The sequence below is a fragment of the Lissotriton helveticus genome, chromosome 6, assembly GCF_964261635.1.
Source record: "Lissotriton helveticus chromosome 6, aLisHel1.1, whole genome shotgun sequence".
Classification (NCBI taxonomy): domain Eukaryota; kingdom Metazoa; phylum Chordata; class Amphibia; order Caudata; family Salamandridae; genus Lissotriton; species Lissotriton helveticus.
Genome location: NC_136067.1, coordinates 2,129,188,986 through 2,129,204,314, shown reverse-complemented (window position 1 = coordinate 2,129,204,314; position 15,329 = coordinate 2,129,188,986). Strand labels below are relative to the sequence as shown.

The following is a 15,329-nucleotide window of genomic DNA, read 5'->3' as shown; positions in this document are numbered from 1 at the left end:
ACTGGGGAGCTCACAGGCAGTGATACCGACAAGGCACCTTCCTGGGGAGGCTCTCGGTGGAAAGTCAGTTCTACTCGGGCACTGATGATCATGTTGACCAACACTGAAGTTACATCATCTGATACCATGATTGAATGAGATGCCCTAAAGGCAGTCATAAAGGGCCCCACAATTAAGACAGCTTTTGGGGTTAAGCACATATTAATTAAAGACCTCCAATTGAAAGAAGATGACATAAAAGGGATGGAAAACACACTATTGCACCACAATTGCCACACTGGCATACACTATGGGGAAATTAAACTACAATGAAAATGTTGCCCACCAGCACACCCAAAGGGATAAAGCCGGTAAGATGATGGCCAGGCTCCTGAGGTCAAATAAGGCCTGGGCGGTAAATTCTGTTCCGCTCGCAGAATTTGGGTAATTTTGCGTTCCGCGGAGAACACGGAGTTGCCAAAAATTCCGCGATCCGCAGCTTTGTGCCACCCAGCAGGTCCAACCAAAGGTGCCCCCGCCATTGAGGGTCTACTATCACACACCTTTTACGGACAGGCGAGCAGGGGTTTATAGACTGCCTAACTACATGAAACTGATAAACAACAGAGAATGCTGGTGCTAGTTGATTCAAAACAACAACCTTTTTTAACCATAAACATTGGAATCAAACCAAATGTTTCTTGATTTTTATTTTCTTCTTAGTTCATTTGTTTTATTCTGTATTTCTTTTATCACATGTTATATTTACATTTCACATATTTTGCAAATTTGTAGACATTATGTACAAAACCTAAACACTAATACATTCAAAACAAAAAACAAATTATTAACAAAATACCTCCTACTCTCAACCATACTCCACTCATACTATTATAGATAAAAACAGCGGGAAATATAATGTTCACAGCAAAGCCATATAGCATAAGAAAGGATTCACAATTATTGTATAGTCTTTTGTTCTATTTGGTCTTTTCAATGGCTAACACAGTCTACGCGTTTCGAACTCAGAATTGTTTAGAGAGTTCTCATCAGGACAGTAGTCTGTAAAAAAAGGGGGAGAAAACCTTGTTTTAGAACCCAATGTTTTTTAAGGCTGCAGGCTAGCCACTTCAACACAATCTACCTCCTAGTCTTACCTCTTACAAATCAGAGCCTGGGGCGGTTTGGCAATTTCCCGACGCAAAACCAATTCGAGAGCAACCTGATGCATCAGAGAGAAATGAAGCACGAAACAATACACGCCGTCAAGATCTGCTTAACTCATTCCTTACAACTCATTCATACCATCATGTGTACGTTGCACTTACTTCCACTCAAATGGTAGGGGTTTAGGTCTTTATGTTCAGTACAACCGAGAGTGGCATCAAAGAAAAGGGATTCGTTGAAAATGTTGTTGTTTAAGTACCTATGACACAGTCTTTCTGACGTCATTCATACACTGTACCTGGGTCTTGGCTGTTTGCTTGTACTGTTCGAGGTCCAGCGCACCCGCCTAAGTGAAGAAATCGTCACAAACAGCAGGGTTAGTGTTCAGGAGACCCAGCGGTTTTTTACGAGCCTCATTTAGTTAGCATACCGGTGATTACCTCTGCAGGTCGGGGCACCGAGCGTTTGCTTCGTTTTCCTTCGATCTGCACGCCGCGGTCAGTGTAGCGTTGAATACCGGGTTTTCCCAGGAGACATGGGAAATGTAGTCATGCGGGAGGGTAGTTCCTTAAATCGGCCCGATTTTTGAACAATTTCCTTTTTGAACGGTTGATTCTTTCATTTATTTTCGTTATATTCAGAAAGATCACAACATGACAAAAGTCATTGTGTGTCTCATTGTGTCCGATCATGTAACGTTTAGTTAGTAGATTTTCACATTTAACGAGCAGATCAACCCGGTCGTGGCAAAATTTGTCCTATTATTTGGTTTGATCACTGGTGGAGCGTCTCAAGTCTAGTCCAATGTTTGTCATAGTTCAATCCTCATTGTATGTGTCTGTTTGCAGAATTGGTCCAGAAGCTATCTACCCGTCTACCTATGATGGGTCGCGCTGACACTGGGTGCACCCCTGTACTCCTAGGATGTCTCATGTCACTGGTTGGGGATGATCTATGGGATCCTAGCCTAATTTAAATAATTCGGTTAGTTCATTGAGCCCCTCAGTTGTCGAATTAAATTTCAGAATCAACATCGCCTCTCTTCTTGCGAGTTTTGCTTCTTGGTCGCCTCCGCTTTCGTCATTGTCCACTTTTGAGATGACTGTCCAGGTCAACTCTCTTTCATTATGGTTCTTTTCGAGCCAATGATTCACAAGGGGAGCTGTTAGTACCTTGTTTTTAATTCTTGATTTGTGCTGTTGGATTCTTGTTCGTACCTCTTGGCTGGTTTTACCAATGTACAGTTGGTTACAGGGGCATAAAATGCCATATATGACGAACCGAGATTTACAATTTGTGAATGTGTCATGTTTCCATTTTATGTTTCTGTATTCAAAAAGACTTCCTTCTTTTGTGGTATCACAACATGAACATTCTCCGCATTTGTGGTGACCATGGACTGGCGGTAGACATAACATTGTTCTTAGGTCCGGATATTTACTTTTTTGTGGCAGTGCCGCTCTTACCAATTGGTTGGCAATGCTGGCGTTCTTTTTGAAGGCAAATAGCGGCTCTTTATCGAATGCAGTGTCTAAATTTCTCAATAAATGCCAGTTATTTTTCAACAATTTTTTCAGTGCATTGGAATTGGGACAGAACGTAGATACAAAAACCATTCTTTCAGTTTTTTGGGGGGGTTTTCTTTCCAATAAACTTTCTCGCGGTGTCCACCATGCTCTTTTGACAGACCTTTTCAGTAGTTTTTTAGGATAGCCTCGCTGTAACAAGTTATTCGTGAGGTTTTCCGCATGTCTCAGGTACTCGTCCTTGTATTGGCAATTTCTTCGAATCCTCAAATATTGCCCATAGGGCAGATTGTCTTTGAGGCTACGGGGATGGTTGCTTTTGAAGTGAAAGGCTTTATTGACGTCCGTTCTTTTTTTGTATAATGTTGTTACTAATCTTTTTCTGGGAACTTTGGATTATATATCGCTCTTGAGTTATGTGTTGATGATAACGCACTAACTCGGCGATTTAACTCAGCGATAGCCGGCGTTAGGGAAATCAACGCTAGGCGAGATGAGCGATAATTATCGCCCCTCGTTGTTGATATGCTCCTTTGTGCGCAGTGGTGGTTGGATACCCACAGAGGGCCACCTGTGGAGGAATGATTGCAGGCCCAACGGCCAACCTGCGCTGCTCATGGCCAGAGGGTGTGTGCAGTGAGGGCTGGGTGCCAGTGCAGGGTTGGGCATAGGGTCTTGCCAAGAGGGCATTCCTGTGGCCACGCCCCTGCGGCCCATGGCCTAAAGCCTTGCACAACAGGGTGGAGCATATGAGGTGGGTTGGGCACTGGGCCAATTTAGAATATGATCAAACAATCCCACAATTTTACTGAAAAGAACAAAGGTTAAAGTGATGCATATCTGTTGAAATGAGACAAGAACTAATGTAAAAAAAAACACACAAAAACACTGAAGTACACCAGCTGTAGTTTACTCAAATAACTAGAACTTGTGCTCCCCGCATGCACAGCTTATGTATGTGTCAAATGATTGGAGCCTGTATCTTGGGGTGAAAGGCACTAACTGAGGTGAACATCACATTTTCATCTATTGGATCACTTGTACAAGCAAGAGAAAGACCGACGGCCGGATTCAGAAAGATAAAGTTAGACCAAAAGTGTATCTTACACCTAAAGTACAACTTTAGAACTGAAGTCTAACTTTAGACCAAAAGTCTAACTTTACTACTTTTCGGTATTCACAAAGGTAAATCACTACTAGTAACTTTACTACTGGTACCTTGACTAGTAGTAAACATACTAGTAGTAACTTACCTTTGTAATACTAAAAAAAGGGACTTCAGGTCTAAACTTAGACTTTTGGTCTAATTTCACCTTTGGGAAACATGCCCAGAGTGTTTACAATTGCTTGTCCTCGATTCTCCTATAAACGGGTGGGGTATGAACTCAGTCGGCACACTTGAACCCTCCAGCCCACACGCCATACCATAACACCTGCAAAAAAACACAGGTAGCACTCATTTCAACAGATCAGTGGCTGATAGTTAGAAAATTGACTTTTGGAGGCAGCATCAAGCAAGCTTGAAGCAAAGTACACAGAACGTCTGGACATATCATATCACTGTACCTGAAAGGGCTCTGCCTTCTCCACGTGGACTCCAAGCCCTAGGAAAAGAAAAAAACAAGCATGTTGGCCACTAAAGTTGTCTTATCTCACTCACCAGCAGCCCTCACAGACATCTTCCTTCTATACCCTCTGTGGCCCAGGTTCACCCTCAGCATCTACTAGAAAGACTCCAGGTAAAAACTGTAGGAGAGTAGGGTCTGCTTCCTATGGTTACCCCCACTTTTTGCTGTGATTCTCTGGTTTTTCGACTTTAGTCTGGCTGTGGCCCTGCTAATCAGGCCCACAACCAAGCTGTTTCCTCTCTAAATTGATACCATGTACTTTAGGTACATACCAGATTGGTTACTGGGTTACCCTTGTGAGTCCCTGTATATGGTACCATAGGTACCTGGGGCATAGGTAGCTCAGAAGCCTACCAGGGGCTGAAGCATGTATTATGCCACCCCTGGGAAGACTTCCAAACTGGCACCACAGGTCTGCCCTTGCAGCCTGGGTAAGGTGGTGTAAGCACCCTTTACTTAGATATAGTATACCTATATCTACCTTTACATACAGACACATATTAACCTATAAGTCACTCCTATGGCAGGCCTTGACAATCCTGAAGGCAGAGTGCGTGGTCTTGTGTGAGAGGGTGCCCTAGCATGAGCTGAGCCCCTCCGCAGCTTTCGGAAATATCTCCTTATAGCTGTTCTATGATATAGCCATACCATATACTCTTAAGCGCATTATAATCTTCGCGGTTAATGCTAACTTTGGTTTGGCTTAATCAAAACATGTCGTGTTTGGTGTCAAACACTTTGGAATACTCCCCATCCCCCGCCAGTTCTGGCGGCAGGGGTAGCATTCCACCTTTCTAGAGGGAAAAGACATGTGCACACTGGTATACCCGGTTAAAATTAAACAGAGCCTCAGCATCACAAAATGGATGCTGCTGCCACAGACATGAGTCTGACCTCCTGCTGCTGGACGAAACTCCGGCAGGGGGGGCCTGGACAATAGGTTTCCTGTCCAGGGTGGTGCTAGGACCTCCCCAGACAGGCTTTAGTGTATTGGGGCAGGGAGGGCTGCATTCAGTGAATGCTTTTCAGACAATGCCTGGGGCACACAAGGTGCTCCATGCATTTCCCAGTTCAAACCGGTTGCTGGGGCACTCTTCCCCCAGCTCTGGTGCAAAACTGGACAAAGGGAAAGGGGTGTAACCACCCCTGTGAGAAGTTGGCCTGGTATATGATGTCCACTATTCTAGTGGGCACCTTGCACCAGTCCAAACGACCCTTATTGATGGTAGGTTGTAAAGTCAACCTTATAGAAAGCTATCCTAGTGGTAGCTGTGGCGAGCAGCCTTCAGGCTAAGACTTAGAGGCGAGTTAAGCTAGTTGTTTTACCAACTATAATCTCTTGAATGATCAAATGAAAGCACACCACACAAGGTATATATCAAATATATATTTATGTATTCTAAACACAACCCCTCTGTACTCTTTATGAGGTCAGAGATCGAAGTACATCACAAGTTACTCAATTAGCATACGATAAGTTGCACAGATTACCCTGGACGAAACTCTGCAACATATATCCTGGACCTTCGACATTCCATATCGACTGGAAGACGGAAGAAATCTCCCTTGTGGTCAAGGAGTGACTCCCCTGTTCAAACAGGCACCAACAGCATTTTTGCCGGTCTTTTGAGGCTCCCGCCAGATCCTGAAGAATCAGTGACACAAGACATGGACTTCTAGACATCTCTGACACTGACCTGCGGTTCCAGCAAAGCTGAGACCCATGGAGGACACAAGAGACGTGGGACCGGAACTCCTGGACATCCTGCATACTTGCTACTGCACCTATTTCCCGAGGTACCCCGAAGTTGTGCTTTGGGGTATTTGAAGCCCCTGCCCCGTGCACCTTTTGCTCCGAAGCTCAGAGGCCCCCACTCCATGAGTGTCCCGTGGGCCTGCTTTGTGCATTTCAGCTTGGCGCGTCTTTGCAGTTCCTAATCTATTGGCTAATGAGCCCCCACGAAGACTAATCCTTGATTTACTTTTCTTTTCTGGTAGCTCCAGGCTTGCTACCACTCCTCTCTAAAGGAGGAGTTCTTCAGACCTTGCTGGTCTGCACCAAAGCCAATATTGATATCTTGTGTGGATTGCGTTTGCCAAGGCTTGTTGGGCCTAATCCGGATACCGACACCGGAGTCAACTAGATGCTTTATGGGACAGATAGAATCCAGCTCCTGGTTGTCGTCAACACCTCCTGGACCTCGTGGCTGAAGAGACAAGTTTTACCTTCTCACCTGAATTCACCCGGCATCGGCTGGCTTCTTCCTATCGCCATCCTGGCCACTGGCTAGTGACCCAGACTCTGTCCCCTCTGCTTTCAGGTTCTTCACATCTCCGATCCACCCCTGGATCCACCCAGACACTTTTCCTCTGGTCACCTGCAGCACTTCTTCGCAGCTCTCCATTGGAATCGACAACGAAACCTGACACCAAAAGACACCTATGCACCCGGCTTCCCTGGGTGAGGTAACACGAGTACTCTGGTGCTCCCGTGGGTCTTGACTCTCGAAGTGTCCTAGTCTAAAAGGGTTCCATCGTAGCTCACCTCTAAGTGTCCTTATTCTTTAAAATTGTAACTTGTTTGTTCTCCATAGAAAGTCAATGGTAACCCGCTGCTGTTTTTAGACACTGCACGCGTCTCCCTTGAGCCTCCTGCATCCTAACCTTTAGTGGTTCTAGGCAGCCCCAGCGATTCCACAGGCCCCAGGCCTGCTTTCTAACTCTCACATGGTTCTTATACCACTATTTTAGTATATGGTTTGTGAGGCCCCTAGGGCATAACGTATACAGTGCAACATATCGTATGCTAATTAAGGGACAGACAACCTGACATGGCATCAGCATCTACTGGAAAAGACTCCACGTGAAGACAGACTGACATGGCATCAGCATCTACTGGCAAAGACTCCACGTGAAGACAGCCTGACATGACGTCAGCATCTTCTGGCAAAGACTCCACGTGAAGACAGACTGACATGACGTCAGCATCTACTGGCAAAGACTCCAGGTAAAGACAGACTGACTGATCTACTGACAAAGACTCCAGGTAAAGACAGCCTGACATGGCGTCAGCATCTACTGGCAAAGACTCCAGGTAAAGACAAACTGACATGACGTCAGCATCTACTGACAAAGACTCCAGGTAAAGACAGCCTGACATGGCGTCAGCATCTACTGGCAAAGACTCCAGGTAAAGACAGCCTGACATGGCGTTAGCATCTACTGGCAAAGACTCCTGGTAAAGACAGCCTGATATGGTGTCAGCATCTACTGGCAAAGACTCCAGGTAAAGACAGACTGACTGATCTACTGACAAAGACTCCAGGTAAAGACAGCCTGACATGGCGTCAGCATCTACTGGCAAAGACTCCAGGTAAAGACAGCCTGACATGGCGTCAGCATCTACTGGCAAAGACCCAAGGTAAAGAAAGCCTGACATGGCGTCAGCATCTCCTGGCAAAGACTCCACATAAAGACAGCCTGACATGACGTCAGTATCTTCTGGCAAAGACTCCAGGTAAAGACAGACTGACATGACGTCAGCATCTACTGGCAAAGACTCCAGGTAAAGACAGCCTGACATGGCGTCAGCATCTACTGGCAAAGACTCCTGGTAAAGACAGCCTGACATGGCGTCAGCATCTACTGGCAAAGACCCAAGGTAAAGACAGCCTGACATGGCGTCAGCATCTACTGGCAAAGACTCCAGGTAAAGACAGCCTGACATGACGTCAGTATCTTCTGGCAAAGACTCCAGGTAAAGACAGACTGACATGATGTCAGCATCTACTGGCAAAGACTCCAGGTAAAGACAGACTGACTGATCTACTGACAAAGACTCCAGGTAAAGACAGCCTGACATGGCGTCAGCATCTACTGGCAAAGACTCCTGGTAAAGACAGCCTGACATGGCGTCAGCATCTACTGGCAAAGACCCAAGGTAAAGAAAGCCTGACATGACGTCGGCATCAACTGGCAAAGACTCCAGGTAAAGACAGCCTGACATGGCATCAGCATCTACTGGCAAAGACTACAGGTAAAGACAGACTGACATGGAGTCAGTATCTTCTGGCAAAGACTCCAGGTAAAGACAGCCTGACATGGCTCAGCATCTACTGGCAAAGACTTCAGGTAAAGACAGCCTGACATGGCGTCAGCATCTACTGGCAAATACTCCAGGTAAAGACAGCCTGACATTGCGTCAGTATCTTCTGGCAAAGACTCCTGGTAAAGACAGCCTGACATGGCGTCAGCATCTACTGGCAAAGACTCCTGGTAAAGACAGCCTGACATGGCGTCAGCATCTACTGGCAAAGACTCCTGGTAAAGACAGCCTGACATGGCGTCAGCATCTACTGGCAAAGACTCCAGGTAAAGACAGCCTGACATGATGTCAGTATCTTCTGGCAAAGACTCCTGGTAAAGACAGCCTGACATGACGTCAGTATCTTCTGGCAAAGACTCCTGGTAAAGACAGCCTGACATGACATCAGCATCTACTGGCAAAGACTCCTGGTAAAGACAGCCTGACATGGCGTCAGCATCTACTGGCAAAGACTCCTGGTAAAGACAGCCTGACATGGCGTCAGCATCTACTGGCAAAGACTCCTGGTAAAGACAGCCTGACATGGCGTCAGCATCTACTGGCAAAGACTCCAGGTAAAGACAGCCTGACATGACGTCAGTATCTTCTGGCAAAGACTCCTGGTAAAGACAGCCTGACATGACGTCAGTATCTTCTGGCAAAGACTCCTGGTAAAGACAGCCTGACATGACTTCGGCATCAACTGGCAAAGACTCCAGGTAAAGACAGCCTGACATGGCGTCAGCATCTACTGGCAAAGACTCCAGGTAAAGACAGCCTGACATGGCGTCAGCATCTACTGGCAAAGACTCCTGGTAAAGACAGCCTGACATGGCGTCAGCATCTAATGGCAAAGACTCCTGGTAAAGACAGCCTGACATGGCATCAGCATCTACTGGCAAAGACTCCTGGTAAAGACAGCCTGACATGGCATCAGCATCTCCTGGCAAAGACTCCAGGTAAAGACAGCCTGGCATGACATCAGCATCTACTGGCAAAGACTCCTGGTAAAGACAGCCTGACATGGCATCAGCATCTCCTGGCAAAGACTCCAGGTAAAGACAGCCTGGCATGACATCAGCATCTACTGGCAAAGACTCCTGGTAAAGACTGCCTGACATGGCGTCAGCATCTCCTGGCAAAGACTCCAGGTAAAGACAGCCTGACATGGTGTCTGCATCTCCTGGCAAAGACTCCAGGTAAAGACAGACTGACATGACATCAGCATCTACTGGCAAAGACTCCAGGTAAAGACAGACTGACTGATCTACTGACAAAGACTCCAGGTAAAGACAGCCTGACATGGCGTCAGCATCTACTGGCAAAGACTCCAGGTAAAGACAAACTGACATGACGTCAGCATCTACTGACAAAGACTCCAGGTAAAGACAGCCTGACATGGCGTCAGCATCTACTGGCAAAGACTCCAGGTAAAGACAGCCTGACATGACGTCAGTATCTCCTGGCAAAGACTCCTGGTAAAGACTGCCTGACATGGCGTCAGCATCTACTGGCAAAGACTCCTGGTAAAGACAGCCTGACATGGCGTCAGTATCTTCTGGCAAAGACTCCTGGTAAAGACAGCCTGACATGACGTCAGTATCTTCTGGCAAAGACTCCTGGTAAAGACAGACTGACATGGAGTCAGCATCAACTGGCAAAGACTCCTGGTAAAGACAGCCTGACATGGCGTCAGCATCTACTGGCAAAGACTCCAGGTAAAGACAGCCTGACATGGCGTCAGCATCTACTGGCAAAGACTCCTGGTAAAGACAGCCTGACATGGCGTCAGCATCTAATGGCAAAGACTCCTGGTAAAGACAGCCTGACATGGCGTCAGCATCTACTAGCAAATACCCTAGGTGGAGTGGGAGCATGTCGGCGTGACACCAGCATGTCTTCAATAGGTCCTGGCATGTTCAGGCCTTATCAAGCATCCAGATAAACCACAATAGAAAACCAGGAACAGTACATGCCATGCAACAATGGCCTAAATTAGCACACGTGTGTATAATATTTGAAGCAGCAAGTGTTTCACATCCACCACAACACAGTAACCCAGCATGGTGTCTGCATCACAATACCGCCACACAATGCAAAAACACCAGTGTTGCCAAGAACAGTGCAAGCACTCCAATACACCGGACGCGTGCACCTGCGCGGTGCACCTGCGCAGTCTCTGGGTACTTCTGCATTATCTGGGTTTAGGGGGACCCTTGACTTGTCCAGCTCAGATATGAGGAGATCCCAAACATACACAAATGAGAGTTACCTGGAAGCAGGGTGGTGGAGAGAGGAAGCAGCTCCACGCCATAGAGTGGGTAACTCAGAGGGGAGTTCGGCTGAGCGGTGAGCACCTCTCGGGTAACGGTCCTGTACCTGCCAAGAGAAGAGACATGAGGGCTGCAGTGAAGGCACTTTTACCGAGAAGCAGGAGAAACAGATCTCATCTCCAAAGTGGATGAAGAGGGTGCACATTATCAGCAGGAGGCATCAAGTGAAAGAGCAGAAAAGTGCAGAGCGTTCCTGGGAGACCAGTTACAGCTGGTGTGGGTCCTGCCCTGGGGGATCCAGCTGTTTCTAAGATGATAGCACTGACAAGCATTTTGTCATATCGTCACTCTCCACCAGGCCCAGTATGAGAGAGGGAGGCTGGGGGTGCCAACCCCCCACTCATCCACAAGGTCAACTCCTGCCCACCCAAAGCCCCCTCACAGGAGGGATGCCTCTTTTATTCTTTTGTGCTCTGCTTCCAGTGGTGCAGAAGCACAGCCAGGGCTAAAAAAAAGGTCTCTTGAAAGTTTATGGCCCCAGGGGCAGGTGTGACATCAGTGTTGTGTCCTGCTGGACACAATCTAGGGTTCTAAGCGCAAAAGAAGAGGCCCCCTACAATTCAGATGAGATTCCTTAAAGTAGGGAAAAAGTAATCAATGTACACATTTAAGGCAACCTTTCAATAAGCAATAAATAATTACTAATAAATGGACAATATAGATCAGAAAGAACCGAAGACCACAGATCATTTATGAAAAATAAAAAAATAGGCAGTATTTTAACAGTAGAGGACATTGTAATAATCATACACTCCCTTTCGTATCTATCATACAATGTCACATGCACACTGAATGCAAATTTAAAAACATTGTTAGAATGGTGACATTTTGTTCAACAATGGTAAATTGACAATATATAAAACAGATTCAGTTCAGAACTGAGTGGCACAAATTCAAAAGACTGGCGGTATTCTAGGCGCGTTTCGGCACTGCAGAGGGGCCTTCGTCAGGAAGAGGGCCACAGTAGAGAACAATTGATGAATCTGTTGTCGAATGATGTTGGGGGGACCAGTCGTTTTAGACAGTCATTGGAGACAAAGCGGTTCTTGAAGTATGCTCTCAATACCCACGGGCCAGATATGCTGTCAATATATCGTGTGTATGGCTGATATATAAAAATCCTCCAATATTTCATCTAGGTTTGCTGCATGTCAGAATGGCAATAGAGATAAGAATAAGGCGTTAATGGGTAGAAAACGGGATAGCGCGGTGCAGTTGAGTCAATACAATTCTGTCATGTGTATTTGAAGTCAGATGGGAGCCTCCGGATATGAGGTTCCTTCTTTCACTTAATCACAGTCTAGGGTCTTATCAGCCTCCCCCAGGAGGGCTGGATCTTACACCCACCCCACACCCATCCAACACAGGCGTCACCGGGCAGGTGACCCTCCCAGGAGAGCTGGCCCTTACACCCATCCAACACGGGTGCCACCGAACAGGTGACCCTCCCAAGAGGGCTGGCCCTTACACCCTCTTCAAACCCATCCACCACAGGCGTCACCGGTCAGGTGACCCTCACAGGAGGGCTGGCCCTTACACCCATCCAACACAGGCGTCATCGGCTAGGTGGACCGCCCAGGAGGGCTGAGCCATAACCCTCTCCACACCCATCCAACACAGGCATCACTGGCCAGGTGACCCTCCCAGAAGGGCTGAGCCTTCCACCCTTCCACACCCATCTAACACAGGCGTCACCGGTCAGGTGACCCTCACCGAAGGGCTGGTACTCACACCCTCTCCACGCCCATCCAGCACAGGCGTCACCGGTCAGGTGACCCTCACAGGAGGGCTGGCCCTTACACCCTCTAAACACCCATTCATCACAGGCATCACCGGCCAGGTGACTCTCCCAGGAGAGCTGGTCCTTACACCCACCCAACACAGGCATCACCGGACAGGTGACCCTCCCAGGATGGTTGTCCCTTACACCCTCTCCACACCCATCCAGCACAGGCATCACCAGTCCGGTGACCCTCCCAGGATGGTTGTCCCTTACACCCTCTCCACACCCATCCATCACAGGCATCACCAGTCAGGTGACCCTCCAAGGATGGTTGTCCCTTACACCCTCTCCACACCCATCCAGCACAGGCATCACCAGTCAGGTGACCCTCCCAGGATGGTTGTCCCTTACACCCTCTCCACACCCATCCAGCACAGGCATCACCAGTCAGGTGACCCTCCCAGGATGGTTGTCCCTTACACCCTCTCCACACCCATCCAGCACAGGCATCACCAGTCAGGTGACCCTCCCAGGAGGGTTGGCCCTTACACTTTCTCCACACACATCCAACACAGTTGTCACCAGTCAGGTGACCCTCCCAGGAAGGCAAACCCTTACACCCACCACACATTCATCCCACAGAGGGGTCACAGGTCAGGTGACCCTCCCATGAGGGCTGGTCCTTACACTCTCTCCACACCCATCCAACACATGAGTCACTGGTGGTACACAGTCTAAATATCGATTCCTAAATATTGACCTACAGTAATATTGAGTTGGAATTATCAAAGGTACAGAATATTGAGGTCAAGAATAACGTTGGACAGAATATCGACCCTAAGGTAAGTAATATCGTATTTTTTTATAACGATGTAAGTAATATCGAAGTTAGTAATATCGATATCAAATATATCGATGTTACTAATCTCAATGTTACTAATATCGATATTTGTATTATTGTTATGTATTTTATTATGCATTTAATATGTATGTGTTATTTGTTCAGTATTTTACTTGTTTTAAATTATATGTGTACTATTTTTATATATTAATAATGTTATTTTTAAATAAATGTTATGTTTTAGTACCGGAGCGGGTTGTGGGTTTATAGGGAATAGGGTGGGAAGTAATTTAATTATAGTGAAATAATCATTCATTTTTCGGAATTGTAATTTAATTTGAATTTATTTTTGCGTTTAAGTTCTGTAGCGGGTTGTGGGTTTGTAGGGGAATTGGGTGGGAAGTGATTTAATTGTAATTAAGTAATGATTTATTTTTATTTATTAATATTGATAATTATTTTATTTTTAATTAATTATTCATTGGCAATTAATTGTTTTAATTGGTAATTAACTTTTTTTAATTGGTAATTAATGTTTGTAATTGGTAAAAAAAAAAAATTGTTAATTTCTTTTTTTTAATTGGCAATTAATATGTTTTATTGGTAATTAATTTTTATTAATTGGAAATTATTTTTTACTAATTGGCAATTATTGTTTCATAAAAAAATTCGGGATTAAAAAATGATGTTATTGCTTCATATTTTTTATTTCAACTTCTGTTTATTAAGCCTCAGTTCGAGACACACATAAGAAAAGGGTCACAGTGACACAGCGATAAGCCTACAACCCTCATGGGGCCGGCCGCGTGAAAGAATTCGTGGTGCAAAGATTGCATAAATCGAAACGTCCAAACACACTCGCCGATCTGCACATCAACGGCCAGCAAGATCCCACGAAGTCAACCATGAAGGGGGCCAAGAAGCGCTGCCCGGCACATCTCAGTGATACCCCGCCTTACAGACCTTCCCTCGGAGCGGGCAAGTACAAACATTTCAAACAGAAACAAGTAACCAGCCCCAGGGGCCCAACAGTCAACCAGAGGCCCAAGAGAAGGCCGTCAAAAGAGTAAAGCAGAGGTGAGAAGGAGAAGAGAAGAAGAGCAGGGGAGGAGCAGGGAAGAGGCAGAGGAGACAGCCGCTGCATTGGGGGCGTCACAGGGTGCGAGGAGTATAGGGCAGCGCCGCATCTTCCACCAGTTGCAATGCTCGCAGCGAAGGGGGCATATTCCTAGCGTATTCGCTCCTGCAAAGGTAAGCTACTAATGGCCTCCAAACCTTTTCAAAGCGGGTCGCGCGAGACTGCAGCCTGGCCGAGAGTAGTTCCATAGTAACGACCTGCCACAGTCTGCCGAACCATACAGCTAGAGGGGGGGCCTCCACCTTCTTCCAGTACAGAGCGATAAGTTGTCTAGCGGCACCCAACATTTGCATCGCCAAGGTCCAATCACTACGGGTCAGGGCCAGCAGATCAACAGGCTTAAGTCCCAGTAGTATCGTGCCAGCAGCATCAGGCAGGGGAAATCCCAGCACCCCCCGAATGTGGCTCAACACCTCCTTCCAAAAGATAGCGATTACCGGGCATGTCCACCAAATGTGCATGAAGTCGCCTGGCACATGATTGCATCTCCAACAACCGGGCGATACAGAGGGAAACATCTTGTGCAGGCGTTGGGGCGTGTAGTACCACAGCGTCATCACCTTGTACGCATTTTCCTGTTGCGGCACACTGCGGTACACCTTAGGAACATCCCTCCAGAGGCGGGTCCACTGCGCCTGATCAATATCAGCCCCTAGAGTCTCCTGCCAACGACGCTGATACGGGTGTGCAGGGGGTGCGGAAGGATGTTGCAGAATCCGATAAATTTTTGATATAAGGCCCTTCGAGCCCGCACCGGAGCGTGCCAGCCTCTCGAATGGGGTGAAGGCCCGAGAGGCCCCCGGGTACATCGCATCTGACAGGGCCCAGTGGCGCAACTGCAGAAACTGTAATTCAGCCTCCGGGGGAAGACAGAACTCCTCTCTACAATGGCCAAAGGACTTATGGAGCT

The 15,329-nt window shown here is 46.9% G+C and overlaps 1 protein-coding gene across 1 annotated transcript in view; it reads right to left on the bottom strand.

Annotated features, from left to right (window-relative positions):
- Nucleotides 1–15,329, bottom strand: part of LOC144762101 (beta-1,4 N-acetylgalactosaminyltransferase 2-like) — a 335,968-nt gene that overhangs the window by 127,780 nt on the left and 192,859 nt on the right. Inside the window, exons 3-4 of the mRNA XM_078647224.1 lie at nucleotides 10,657–10,763; nucleotides 4,239–4,276 (exon numbers count right to left, since the gene is read on the bottom strand). Of these exons, the coding sequence (XP_078503350.1) occupies nucleotides 4,239–4,276; nucleotides 10,657–10,763 (145 nt within the window). The remainder of the gene's footprint in view (nucleotides 1–4,238; nucleotides 4,277–10,656; nucleotides 10,764–15,329) is intronic.